Here is a 15,554-nt window from a genome sequence, read left to right on the forward strand (position 1 = left end):
ACACACACACACACACACACACACACACACACACACACACACACACACACAGAGAGAGATTGTATTGATAATAATTTCTACGTGACGTTTTAGCAACTCTATAAGTTCAACGATCCTGCACAAATTATTGATATCTGCAACGTATTCTCAAACGATTTTCTAATTCCGCGACGCGATTCATCAGATGATGTATTTTTCTCATTTCTGCTTCATATTGTCTCATTTTGCTTCTCATGTCATATACTTCTTGTTGCATCAGTTGCTAGAACAAATAATTGCATAATTCATAAACAATATAAATTATGTACATTTTACTAATACACTTTGATCTCAATATAGTGTAATTTGAGGTAAAAAGTAAAGAAGAATTAAAATTATACTATTAAATCATAACATTTGTTAACTTATTTGTTTCTTCCAAGAGAAAATGTGTAAAAGTCGCTGTTACTGAAGTAACAGATTGAGATATTTTTAAAATAAATTGCACAACAAAGTAAATCGGTCACAAATATTGTAATATCAAAATATCAAGATGATATACGTTTTTTATGCTGGATGCTGAAAATCTATTCTTTTTTATTTTATAAGAAATATACATATAATAAAGAAAGAATTTCCAGTAATAGTACCACTTCTTACATTAGATCAGTGATGAAACAAGATCTGAAAAGAAATGAAAAATAAATATTTTTTGCGCATATTTATTTATATGAGTTATTATTTATATGCGCGTCTTCTCAGTTCTCACATGCACTAAATAATTTTTAATGGGCAAAATTATTTAGGAAATTTCTGCTGTGCACTATATTGTGATTTAAGTGTATAATATTTTAATGTTCCTCAAATACCACATTTTCGACGGTTCTCTTCATTTCGTTAATACTTTCGACCGCCAATGTAACTTTAGTGTTCATCTCGGAAGCCTCTGTATCTCTCTTTCTGTTTCTGGCTACTTGCTGAAGAATTAATATATTTCCTCATCAACTACATATCGTATTAGTAAACATTTTTAACCTACCTTTTCCAATTTAATCAGTCTTTTTAAGATGACCTCGTAGTCTTGATCATCATCGCTAACTTTATTTTCGGTATCTGCAATTCATCGATGTTCATTATTTTATATATTAATTTATGTATTTTATTATAAACTTTTTTTGTTTTACTGGCGTGAATTGTATATTATGTTCACTATAATATTGTAAACAATAACTCAGAACTACCCGCGCGTGTACAGATTTTTAAATCTGAGGTATTGTTTATACATATATAGAATTAAATCTTTTTAAAAGCAATCTTAAAATTTATATATTTTAAATAAAAATTTAACAGAATTTTAAGATTGTATCATACATACCATGAAAATCAGTTGGATTCTTTGTTGCCGACACGTCATGAAGATCAGTCTCTAAATCGCGTGCCTCAAAAGCATTTTCGTCTGTGTCTGCAGAAAATAAACCAACTCTTAAAACTATTCTTCGAATAATTCTGTCTCAAGTTTCAAATTTTGCAAACCTACCATTTCTTCGACAAGATTGGCCATCTTGTTGAAGTTGAAATCCGACTCTACAGTGACATCGATATCTACCAGGTAGATTTGTGCAAAGTTGCCCGCATGGTTTCTCCAGCACACATTCATCCACATCTGCGCGATAAAGAATATAAATAATATTTAGTTCATTTTCATAAAGTATTAACACGCCTTATATTATCGAAAAATAAATAATTAATTTTTAAATAATTTAATAAAAAATAGAGTTATTAAAAATTGAAAAATAAAAGTTTTAGTAAATTGAAATTAGAAAAGAACACAAGTATAGTCAACATTATGTTATTTGATTAATTTTTATATACAACGTACATGAAATTATCTTTAATTGGAATCTTATTATATAATATGTTGCAATTCTCACCATATTTAATATAAAAAATTGCATTTTCTAATTTCTTTTTTATTAAACTAGATATTTTTCCTACATCTTTTTTTATCGCTTCATTAAAATCGTAGTTTTATTAAATTACTACATAATAATATTTGTATACATAATTATATTTACTACATAATTATATTTGTATAATTAGAGACGATCGATCTTAAAAGTAACGACATATGAGAGTTCGTCGCCTCGTTAAAGCATGAAGAACATTCAATCGATTACTCGGTTACGAGTGCCTTCTCGTGCCTGGTATCGTCAGACGTAATTAAATCGACGTGGAACGAGATATACTTCTCGATAGCATTACGCCAAGCTAACTGCGGCACAATACGTATATTGCAGTAGTGTCCTGCATGTCCTGCTGCATCGGTCGGTTGCAACCTCGATAGATTTACGAGCGATTCTATTGCTCTACACGGATGTTTTGATCACCACTCTCTTATACATATATATTATGTGAGCTATTTACTATTAAGATTGCAATCACGACTATGACAAAAAGATCGACTTATTTAAAATGTGCATGAATGTCAAACTTTTCTTGTCTTTACTTAGCAAAAGGTCTCTCGCCATATAAATACCTTATCATATTTGAGATAATAGATAAACTAAATATTTTTAAATTAAATAAAAAAATTTTTATAAATTATTTAAGTCTGCTTTATTTTGCAATATGACGTTATTTTTTGCCGCTTTAATCGTGGACTACATATATATTACATAGTGTTATTTAAAAAATATTATATATATACAGTAATTTATATACAAATCTCTTCAATTCATAAATCGTGTAATTTTCTCAAAGTTCATGATAATGAAAGATAGGTATCATGTGCAATCTAGATATCTATAATTTTAATTTGAAAGTAAAATTAAAATTACCTGTTTGGCATTGATTGCCGGCATATCCTTTGGGACATGTGCATTTGCCAGGCGATGTACAAATTCCACCATTTAGACATGGCATTGGGCATATGGCTAGAAAACAATGAAATTAAGATTAATGGGCTTATATAGTTGAGAAAAACACAGTTGAGTAAAAAAAATGTGTAAGTATAATATTAAATATGCATTATCTTCTATATTTTATTATTTACATATTTTATTAATAATTTAAGTTAACTCAATTTTTGGTAATTATGCAGTATAGGGGACCACCCTCCGATGACCTTGACCTTGACATATGTTGTCAAGGTCACCCTTCTGAGTGACCTTCAGAAGGTTTTAGCCCTCGGTCATTGTTCGTTAAAAAGTTATTAACAAAAAAAAGTTTGGCGACCTCACCGATTTTAATGACCTTGATATATGTTGTCAAGGTCATGACCCCCAGTGACCTTCAGTAGGTTTTAGCCGTCGCTCGCTATTCGTTAAAAAGTTATTAACAAAAAAAGTTTGGAAAATATAGCAGCTATTTTGAGTATTGGAAGGCATAAATAATTAATATATACGTGTGTGTGCCCTGCTTTAAAGAAAATCCCAATTTCTTTAAAGCAGGGCACACACACATATATATTAGTTATTTATGCCTTCCAATAATACTCAAAATAGCTGCTGTATTTTTCAAACTTTTTTTGTTTATAACTTTTTAACGAACAATGACCGAGGGCTAAAACCTTCTGAAGGTCACTCAGAAGGGTGACCTTGACAACATATGTCAAGGTCAAGGTCATCGGAGGGTGGTCCCCTATATACTGCATAATTACCCAATTTTTTAAATTATTTTTTAAATTATTTATTAAAAATTAAAATAACATTTAGTATTTGTAATTAATATATGTAATATTTTTTACAAATATAATTATTCTGTAATTATATTTATTACAAAATGTTAGAAATAAATTTTGTCAAATTTACTTACGTTTATTACAACCGAAACTCAAGTGAGTAGCTTGTGACCATCCCGGACAACAAAAGAAACTAGAAGTCATCTCAGTGTATACTAATCTAGGATATTTCATAAATTTCTTTAATTTATTTAAAAGTAATTTATAAAACATACAAAATATTACACGCTGTAGTGGAAAACTATCTTTTATTACTCTTGTAAACTTAAAAATATTTATATTATAAATATTTTTTTTAGACAATATTTATTCTAAGGTAAAATAAGTTAATTTATTTAATTTAAATAAGCGAAAGAGTTCTTAATTTTGTGAGAGGCATGCAACATACCTAATTTGTCTTTCTCGATGATGGTGAGAAACTGCAGGAGTTTGCCTAGTGCATACTCGCCTCCTGAAATGCAAATTGTTAATTTTTAATTCTAGAAAAGAAACAACTTTTTGTAGATTAATTTCTTGATGCATCTGTGAATTAAAATTGATTTTATATGCTGATGTAATTAGTTTATAATATAAATTTGAAATATTAATTATAAATTACATAAAAATTGCTTAAATTTATAAGAAAAATTTAAATCCTATAATTATTGTCTAAGAGAAAGTAAATTATTTAATAGACTAATTAGATTTACACACATTATGCTGTACATATATTAAATAATTTTTCCAAGAAAAGATTTTAAAAGATATCTATTTTTGACACAGTTGTTTATTTAAATTGATACAAAACTATGTATTATCATATATATATATATATATATATATATATATATATATATATGTGATAATATAACCACTAACAATAATAATAATAATATCGCTATGTTTGAAAGCAAACTAGATGTATAAAAGACATCACAGAGATGTTATCAGTAAAAATCCTTCATGAATTCTTAAATAATCCTTTCTTTGGATCTCGCATCTCGATTTCAGCTTTGCATTTTGTTATTATATGACTTATGCGATGCATGGAGAAATTAAATCGGCAAGTCGATTATTTCGATAGCCATCGTAAACGATATCCCTTGTCGTGTCCCTTCCAGCCAAACTGCTCGCTAAAGCGCAGTCATTTGAATCGTAAAATACGCAGAAGACCGGTTAAATCGTAAAATACGAAGGCCGATTGAATACACGTTTGAAATAAGTATTTGCGTTGGCGACGATGTTACGGCTTTTCGTTGCTCGAGCTGACTCCGGAATTAAGCTTACGTGACAGAACTCAATATGAAAGATTGCATATGTGATTAAGGACCAATATTTTGGAAGCAAAAAGAATAATATCATTCTATGACTTGGAAACAAGATTAAATATTGATAATATCGCCATATCATTTAGCAGAAAGTATCACGACGGCACAGATAGCGGAAGGCTCTCAACGTCTCAACGGTTCATAAAGGAAACGAATGCTCGCTCGACAGAACCACTTCGTCATCGTCAGGCCATAGAAAATTGTATTTCGCCACGTCGATGTCGTGTTTGCTGAAACGCGACAGAACATTTATTACTGTCGCAACAACGAATACCGCGGGGACACGGTGGTCTCTGTCCACGTTCGTTTCATGCTCAGGCGGCAACAGGCACGAGGAACGGCGATCTATCGCCGAGTAAGTCTGCTCGATGTGACTGCAGACTGCATAAAAAACTTATACGCTCAAATTCGCCGCCATGAAATATTAACTCGTAGTCCACATAGTTCTCGGCCCGTTTTCTTACCGCACATGCAGCATTAAATACGCTCCATCGATTTCAAGTCTTTGTTCATATCGCGTTTATGCATGTAACGTGTTACTTTGTACGCACGGACATAGCATCATTTATAATCTTTTATATACGATAATTATTTGCATAATTATTTGCATAATCATTTGCGAATCGAGAGATACAAGATTAAAAAATATTTTTACTCGGGATTTCATTTTTAATATAATATTTGATTTAATAATGTAAATTATATAAAGACAAATGCGGAAGTCACATTCAGCCTTGTGATCCTCAGATACTAAATGCAGAACCTCTGGTTCTTTAAACATTCTCCATTAATGGCAGGTGGTCTGAGGAAAGCCAAGGTTAGATGTCGAGAATCCGCAAGAGTATATATGCCAAGGAGTAAGGACGAACGTTTATGATCATATAGGAGAGAAAGGATTAGAAGGATTAGCGCAGCAGGTGATCGCTTATTGCGAATGTTCTGACTGTTTGAACGGCTTGCATGATGCCATCACTTTCACCGTTATAAGCTCGTTCAATAATCTTGCATTTTGACTGACATATTGTTGGCATAATTCCATGAAGCGTTTATTATCTTCAAAGTAAAATAATAAAGAAGTAGTTCGTTTGCAACATTGTCGGTTTGATATTATTTGTATTGTGTTACTAATTTTTTTAATTAACAACAAGAAATTTGAAGGAAATCTTAATTTAAAGTTTAACTTATTTAGGTATAAATTAAAATATTAAAGTATTAAAGTATTTAATTTGTAATAAAAACAATTTTTTTTTTTTTAGAAAACATCTCGACTTCAAAACTATTAAAAAATCTATAATCAAAATATGTGAAATTCGTAATCATTGATTCTATTTATCAATAAGATTACAATACAATACATAGATAACACTTTAATGAAACTCTTTGTACAAGAAATCTTTTTTGATACGTACATACAATACTATGCTGCGAGATTCTAATAAAATTATATATGTACATTCATGAGAGCCAAAAAACTATCTTTTATCACTTATTGTTAATATCTCACTTATCTATGATAAATAGAATATTTCAACCTCATGCACAATAACTATCTCAAGTTTTCTCTAATATAAGTGCATAAATCGCTTATTGTAAGCTGTGTTCTTGATTCGCAAAAAATCTCGCGAATCGCGTCGCGCGACGGGGGTTCAGATACGGTTCAGGGGACATTTGTGTGGGAATACTGGTTCGACTGTTGCTCTGACAAGTTCGTTTCGCGCGTCGGTAAACGCCGATAAGATTTTCTCTCCTCTCTTTTTTTCCTTCGTGACATTGGACGGACGTTTTGACAAACATAAAAATGAAATTGTCACGAGAGCTAAGAGCGTATCTCGCGGTGATAAGAATCGCCGGAGATTTACGGCGCGCAAATGATTTATGACAAGACATCCTAGTTTTTCGCGTAAAACTTCTCATCTCATCGACCAAAGCATTTATGCGCCAACTAGTTACCCGGTACCAGTTTTGTGCGACGTGGGTTAAGGGTCAGTACGCCAGAATGATTGGCGATTTTACGTCGACTAAAACGATTGCAATGTCTCCGTTGATTTTAAACGTTATTCTAATGAGGAACATATTCGCTACAAACAGGCGTTCACTTGTATAGAAAGATTCAAGACACTCATCTCTTGCTTGAACAGCATTCCTAATCATTTCTTCCTACGTTGATATGAGATGACAAAAATGAGAAAATAATCAGTAAGCGCGGAATCAGCATCTCTCCTCAGTAGAATTACTTATTCATAAAGATTTAAATATTATATACAAAATTATATCCATGTTATTTAAAAATCAGTCATATTTGTTTCAAGCAGCAGTCGAATATTTCAACGTGGCATGTGCTTGGCGATGATAATGGATAGATGCAATTTTTTTAAATAAAACGTATTAAAAAATACGTAATAAAATCTCGGTAACATCTCGCATATCGTATACGTAACAAACCGAAGGCGCCATCGCGTGATGCGGTTCACAACGTTCTGACCGAAAGGTAATAAATCCTGAATGAATTACTGTGCATTGGACGCTCGCATGTCTACGGCTCTCTTAAGCGCTTCCGAAATCTTAGCGGCGATCTCGGAATGGGAACCATTCCTAACAGCGCCACGTAGCCCTTAACGTGACGTCGTGTTATCGCGGTCGTTTGTTACGTTCCCTACGTCCATCTGTTGCACGCGTAGATTTTCGCCGACGATGACGACGACAATTTCCTTTACCGTCCCTGTAAGTCTAACGAGCTGCATAACTTCTCCGCAACATTGTTGCGGACTGCGTTTTGTGTCTATGCGTCACCGAGGGCAAGTTTGCACAAACGTTTCTTCGTCGAACTGACAGCTATCGGCTCTGTAAACTTTATGAATCTCATAATTCACGCCAGATTTATCAGGCCAATAAAGCTATATGACACTTGGGTTCAATGGGTTTGATTATGTGTACCTATATGTTTCAACATTCTCTTTGCTATAAATAAAACACGTTTACTGCAGTTACAGTTACAGATTTGTAAATAATGTTATGTATTTTGTATGCAGACTTATGCATATGTTTATTTATAAAGAGAAAGTATATAGATATTATTTCTGTAAACTAGTTCTATTCTAATAAGTAAATGAAATTTAACAGAAAATTCTTAAGAAACAATTTGATTCAATTTTGTGATACAAAAATATAAACAGAATTATTTGATATAATTAAATTTTGTAAAGTATTAATTTATAATTAACATTTGTGCATTTTTATGAAATTAATAGCTAATAATAATAAATTAATACAGTAAAATTAATGAAATAATAAATTAAATGAGAAATATGTTCTATGTATTTATTTGTAAAATCTATTAATTTTTATTGTTTGTATCTCATTGTTTCACGGTTCTTCTAGTCATATATTATAATTATATCCGAATACTTTTAAATAATTATATTCCCACATGTGAAACATATTACCATTATTTAATAAATAATAATAGTACCTTCTAATTTGTAAGTAAAAAAAATCACAAATTTGAGAGATATAGTTTCCTGTCGGAAGCTTCAATAAATTAATAATAAATCCTAACTAAACGGAGTAAAGCATAGATTTTCGTAGAAATACATGACACGTCTTGCACGTCTGGTGGTTAGTGGCAATAAACACCGGTTTTTTATTGCCTGATCTCATAAATGTTAGTCCCGCCGTTTCCTTTTTTTCTCGCGCACCACCCAGATGCGGTGTCATCCAGAAGCGCGTCTCGCAGTTTCCAACTTTGTGCGGTCTGTCGTAAATCAAGCAATTTAACGAGATCAATTTAACAAGATCAAAGTGTGACGATTTTTTTCCTGAATTAGCCATGTACTCATAAAAATCGGATTATAAGATTACGGCTGTATTCTGTCATAATGATATACTTTCCATTATCGTTAATATCTCTTGCATCCTTTAAATGGATACAACGAACTATAAATTGTTACTTATATTTATTTATCATATATTTACCATTATCGTATCAATAATCTATTTTTACCAAATGACTAATTGTAAGAGAATATAAAAATTATTTTTAATTTCAATATTTGTATTACTAAAAATTAATGCACATTAGTATATATTGTATTTTAATATATATAAATTAAATATTGTTTTGTTATTTATGAACAATTAAAAGCATTAGAACAATGTCTTAAAGTAACATTTTGAGAAATTATTATTATTTTTATTTTCATCATTATTTTATTATTTATTCATTTTTATACGTTTATTATAAGACTAAGTACTTTTATTATTATACCAATAATTTAATAATTTATATATTAATAATTCTTATTGACATGTTTCATGGTTAAATTTTATTGTTTATTTTATGAGCAATTCTTAATTTAAATTGAAAACTCCAAGATCAGCGATTAATTTTGCCTCGATTTGCGACTAATAGCAAAATTCATCACGCGAACGATAAGGCTATAAATCAGGAATTACAAATAACTTAAGGTTTCGAGGCGCGTACCAGGACATCGATTCAATCGGGCCAATAAAAGGGCAGACAAAGCTATCGATTGTAATTGCCGGCAGTATAACGACCATTTGTTTTACGAGCAGTTCGCATGCAAAACACGTGGAATCTCGACTGGCTTTTGCGAGGCGGAACAAAGAAACTGGAGAGTTGAAGTGCCACTCGTGTGTCCGAACGGCAATTTGTTTTTAAGATTTTCCAATGACTACCTCGGCCATCGGCCGCTGTTTTACAAGTGGACTTTGATCATGCGCAGTCCTGGGACACTCGTGACATTTTATTTTTTTCAAGTAGTTTCAAAATGCCATTCATGCCGAATAAAGAACGCCCCGCGTAAATTTTGTAGCTTAGGGGATAAAAAGTATTAAAAAAGATATCTAAAAAATAAAAGAAATATGAAAAAAGATAAATAATTATTGCACTAAGTTATATTGATAATCATCACTAAGTTCATATATTAATTTCTCTCTAAGAATAAGTTTATGTTGTAAAAAAATATTTTTAAATTGTACAGCATTTCAAAATATGTATAATAAGTTTTATTATATATATTTTAAAACTATTTTTTAAATTAATTTCTATCAACTTTATAATAATAATAAATATAATAGTAAATAGTCAATTATTATATAATAATTACCATTTTGTATAAAAATATTCTTATATTTATTACATATTAAACACTATCTTGAGACTATTATTTTTGCTTTTTATAAAAAATGATAACTTAGTACCGTTCTAATGAAATGTAATAAACGCGCAATACGTATAACGATTTCTTGAAGCACACCACTAAGAAATTGTACGAGCTACTTGAAAATTATGATGTATCTTATTTCAGGATTCAAGGCTCGAGCGCCATAATGCACCTATGTATTGCGCGTTTCAATTACGAGACTCGATAACACCTCTTGACGGTAACTTCATCTTCGCACAGCTGCATCCATACAGCTTATCACAAAAGCACCGATGTTATTTTTAAGGCGATCAGATGGGTTCCATGTACTCTCAAAATATTTTCCTTTTGAAATATTGCACATTATCCTTACATAATACGTATAAAAATGCAAACCCTCTGCATTAAAAGAGCTCCATCCGTAAATATTTTTCGAGCTATATATTATTCTTCATGTAATATTATCGCAGCGCCATTCAGCACGAAGAGCAACAGCTTTATTTTATTATAAAGATTCTTTTCTATAGAATATATTATCTTTCTTTTTTATATTTCTCGAATTATGCAGCCATGCTGTGCCATGTCCGTGAAGGAGGAGTGTGAACGAATGATGTCTAAACAATCCGGCACCGCAAATCGACGATATATGTTCGCTAACGAGAGTCGGTCGTCGATCCTCGGATCTGGCTAAGGCGGCTCGCAGTGATTCATACCCGCTAATTTCAGATCTACGCTTTGAAGTATTGCTTACATGAATCTTTTTTTAAGACCGCCCCTTTCTGCGCTGTTCATTGCATTATAATCGGTTCGCCAATAATCCGGTAATATTTACGTAATTTACTTAAGCTTTATACGAATACTTATTATTACAATAGAACCCTGTAATTTATACGTTTATATAATAGAAAAAAAAGAGGAAAAAGGATTATTTATTTATTTGAAAAAATATATATAAATTTAAATATAAATAAGAAAAAACAAAAAAGAGATGTAAAAAATTATAAAATCGAGTAAGATATTATAAAGTAAAAAAGATATTATAAAGTATTAAAGATGTATTAAAGTAATATTATATGACAGAAATAATAAAATTAATAGTAAAAGGTGAATTTTTAATTATTTATGGTCTAACATATTGTAGAGAATATTTTGTCATCAAACCAATCAGTTATGTACTAATAAGGCAAATAAGAGCAAAGCGCCGGTGTTAAAGCGAGTATATTGTATATACAATACAAAAAATAAATTTTTAATACGAACATACAAAATGCAGACGTTTTGCTCTAACTTTCAGACCCTCTTCAGTTTGACATATAATAAATAAATTTAAGAACTTAGAACAAGTAGTGAGGAACATATGTAGTGAGTAGTGAGAATGTCGACGTGTTCTTTAACCCTTAATTAGCACACCTCGGTTGAGCCACCTCAAATGCCACACTAGTGCGATCTGACATTTTGACAACTTTTAACTGTCGTATCTCAGTCATTTTTAATAAAAATTTATGTAAAATTTTCCTGGCAATCGAGTAGTGCTCTTTATTTTAGGAAAAAAAAGTGATTTTTATATGAAAAATTGAAATATATAAAGTGCTGAACGAAGAAAAAGTGGTGCGAATTAGCACATGTGTGCTAATTGAGGGTTAAGCCACTTGTCAGGGCACAATTTTGATTACCAAGTTTGAATAATAGCATATGTCGCGAAATTACGTTTCTCACAACTTGTTCCAAGATCTTAAATTTATTTATTATGTCACACTGAAGAAGTTCTAAAAAACCTAAACGTCTGTATTTTGTATGTTTGTATTAAAGATATATTTTTTGTATTGTATATTACTCGCTTTAATACCGGCGCTCCGCTCTTATTTGCCTTATTATTATTAATTGATTTTATATTTTGAGTGTTTTTCTTATTTTTGATTTGTCATCAAAATTCAAGACAGATATTGTAACACAGTCTTCCATCAAGTTTATTAAAGCTTCAGATTTTTAATGTAATGACGTTAAAAAAATTTCTGCTGTCAGGCTCTTGGAAAAATTCTGATAGCGCCCATGGACTCATTTGACGTCGCGTCGCGCGTCGGTGCCTTCAGTATTTCCATAAACAAAGAAATTGCCGGTCTGCGCCATCCAAGAATGCACAGTCCATATTTGCGAAAGAGGCGAATCGCCGCTCGTTCATTTAGAGATTGCATCTTGCGCGTCGAAAGCCGTTCCCTCGGCGGAATGCGCAACGATGCAACGGGAGCCGCGGGCAGGCAGTGCAAAACTTCCAAATTACAAAATTGCTTGATGACGGGTTACCCAGGTTACCGCTCAGGTGAAGTAATTATGCGCCTACGCGGTGCCAATAAGACGCGCAGCGTCTCTCATTACTGGCCTCCCGTGTCTCGTTTTCTTCTTCTTTCTCGATGATGCGGCGCACGACGTGCTTGCCATTTAAATTTTTGTAAACGAACATGGGATATAAGATATTTCTCATTAACTTTTAAAATGTCATTCTGATTAAAGATTGCATAGATACGGTTATATCACTATTCTGTTTTACTCGTGTAATCTTTGTGAACGGTAAAAGTTCTATATATCGATACGTTTAATAATTCCAAATTTCTGAACACTTATACGATACCAGCTAACTTTATTAGAAATAATAATTATATTCTTGCGAAACATTTGGCCAATTTTTTTAAACGTGAATTATATATAGTTTTTTTTAGCGAGATAAGAATATTTAAATATTGTCATTTAACAATTAATGATCAGAAAGGATAAACTAGTTTCGTCCGAATGATTCACTGCCTCGCAGCGATCGAGCCGGAAGTGTTCAATTTTACCGAACACGTATGATTTTTAGGATTTTGACCTAGAATCCAACTGGCACTTCCCCAATCATTGTTTTCGATGAATCAAAAACCAGTTCCCATTCAACGGCCGTTCGTTTTGACCATTCCAAGAACAAACGTTGGCAATTTCTCAGCAGAAAAAAGCAACCTCGACTTTCTTGCATCTCCATATGCGGAATCGCCTAGCTCGCTCATTTTCTTCGGTGGATACAGTTTACGTTCCCGGACGCCATTTGCCTCCTGCCGTATGTTCCGTCCATAAACTTCGTAGTTGTCTATTAATTCTGTTGTAGCTCGATTTCACTCGTTAGACTAGGTTGAGCAACGAGCGAAGCGTTATAAAGCGTGAACTTTCAAGCAAAGTCAATGGGCGAACAATATTACACAATTACAATGCAAAATATCGTTGTGATTGACATCACGTGTATAAACTACGAGATCTTCAATTTTATCTTGATTCTGATGCTTAAAGATTTCACGCCGCTATTTCTATCTAATCAAGCAAAAAGTGAATGTATATAAATGATTACCATATAAAACTTCAATATCTCGTCATGTCTCTTTAAGTTAATGTTAATTATCGTTTCTCTTTTATATCTAACATTAAATTTATTGATTACTGGCATAAGTTTAAAGTTAGTCATGATACAAAAACATCTTTTTATAAGAAATATAGGTCCAGTCACAAAATCTTCCTCCATCGCGTTATTTTCCTTTCTCTCTTTTTTTTTATATTTTTATGGCGGTATTTTCAACCAAATATAGATTGAAAATCGAAGCCGAACAAAAAGGGCCACTAACCGCAAAATACTCATCCTGATGCATTTGTCCGTGCAAATTCATAACGCGTGCGTCAGCGCTGTACCTATACCCGCACGTGTACTACCTGCATCTCACGCCTTATCCGCCCGTTCTCTTCTCTCGCTTTTGACCTTTTCACCCCTCGCGTCCGCAACCCGCAGATAAAAGTTCACGTTAATGGATTTACATGAAGCCGCTATCATCGAACGTGGCGGAATCAAGCTGCAAGTGTTCACTTCGATCGTTCATCCCTCAGTTTCTCCCTACTGCGACGTAAAGAAATATGGCGCAGTATACTCTATTGCATTTTTATTTAATAAATGTAAATTACATAATTTTCGTAATTATTATTTGTTTAATAATTAAATTTGTTTAATAAATTAAATCCATTTATCAAATCTGTTTATTAAATATCATTTATCAAATATATATATTTCAAATTCATACATGCATTTCTAATTTCAACTATAAAATAAAAGATTATTTGATAATGTTTTGTTCAGTTATAATCGTAAATAAATAAATTGATAAAATGAGCAATATAATTGCAAATAAAATATATAAATTAAAATTAAAATTAATAAGTTTTCTTATTAATTTTAATTCTCTTTACTTTAATACTTTTACTTTTTTTATTTTTTACTTTAATACTTTTTTATAACTTTTTCATAAATTCTTGTTACACGTATGTACATATGTATATATTCATCAATATCATTCTTTGCTCTTCGCTGCACCACTTGACGTCAATCTTTTTGCTTTGTTAGTTTGCAATCGGTATTACTTGCCCGCGACTGTCAGGGGACCGATGGATCGCTTTGATAGCGATACGATTCAATGTCGAGTGCTTGCACGTCCACCGAAATTGTACGTCTTCCCTCGATCTAGTGTGCGATCGATGCTCGCGGCCTTCGCACGAGATGTAGGAATTATAAGGTCATGAGTCGGAAAATACACATGCACACACACACACACGCACACGCACACGCACACGCACACGCACACGCACACACACACACACACACACACACACACACGCACGCACGCACACACACGCACACACACACTCATTCGCGCGCACACACGTACACACACACACACACACACACACACACACACACACACACACACACACACACACACACACACACACACACACACGCGCGCGCGCGCACACGCACACGCACACGCACACGCACACGCACACACACACACACACACATATATATATATATATATATATATATATATATATACATGTATATACATAGATCATGTGAAGATTCTGATGTTTGAAATTCTAAAACTTTTGGAAAGCAGTCGACAATGTCGGGAATATTGATTTTTGTTAACTTTTCAATAATTAATACATTCTATATATAGAGTTATTGTAATAATGAAATTGATTGGTTCTTCGTAGTTCAAAATTAGTTGAATTTTTCGAAGATAAATATCTTGAAAGAAGAAATACAGTGCAAACTATATATAGTATCAAACTATTTTCTATGTATTCCCTTCTACTTTTTTTGAAATTTTTGTATTTTTTTTAAATAAAAATACTGAGTGAAATCATCGTGTATTATAAGTTTTTAATTTTTATCATTAAGTATCTTTAATTTTTTCTCAAATTACATTATCTAAGGCTGCGTCCATTTGATGTTACAAGTGCTTCGAAGCATTCTTTTTCTTCTTCTTTTTTCATTGAAAGAAAGGAGAAGAAGAATGC

General features: G+C 32.1%; 1 protein-coding gene across 7 annotated transcripts in view; it reads right to left on the reverse strand.

The window, feature by feature from the left end:
• Slow (epidermal growth factor-like protein slowdown) overlaps positions 1-15,554 on the reverse strand; it is a 23,475-nt gene continuing 7,921 nt past the window's right edge. Inside the window, exons 2-9 of one of the 7 annotated variants that reach the window (XM_077409699.1) lie at positions 4,107-4,169; positions 3,793-3,851; positions 2,817-2,912; positions 1,517-1,642; positions 1,355-1,441; positions 1,019-1,092; positions 849-956; positions 1-262 (exon numbers count right to left, since the gene is read on the reverse strand). In XM_077409699.1, the coding sequence (XP_077265825.1) occupies positions 125-262; positions 849-956; positions 1,019-1,092; positions 1,355-1,441; positions 1,517-1,642; positions 2,817-2,912; positions 3,793-3,851; positions 4,107-4,169 (751 nt within the window). In that variant the 3' untranslated portion in view covers positions 1-124. Of the gene's footprint in view, positions 263-598; positions 664-796; positions 957-1,018; positions 1,093-1,354; positions 1,442-1,516; positions 1,643-2,816; positions 2,913-3,792; positions 3,879-4,106; positions 4,170-15,554 lie in introns of those variants that run through there. The other 6 variants (XM_077409698.1, XR_013257480.1, XR_013257481.1 and 3 more) reach the window with 6 other exon arrangements.

Source organism: Temnothorax americanus, unplaced genomic scaffold, assembly GCF_048541705.1.
Source record: "Temnothorax americanus isolate GAGA-0224 unplaced genomic scaffold, ASM4854170v1 Scaffold27, whole genome shotgun sequence".
Taxonomy (NCBI): Eukaryota; Metazoa; Arthropoda; class Insecta; order Hymenoptera; family Formicidae; genus Temnothorax; species Temnothorax americanus.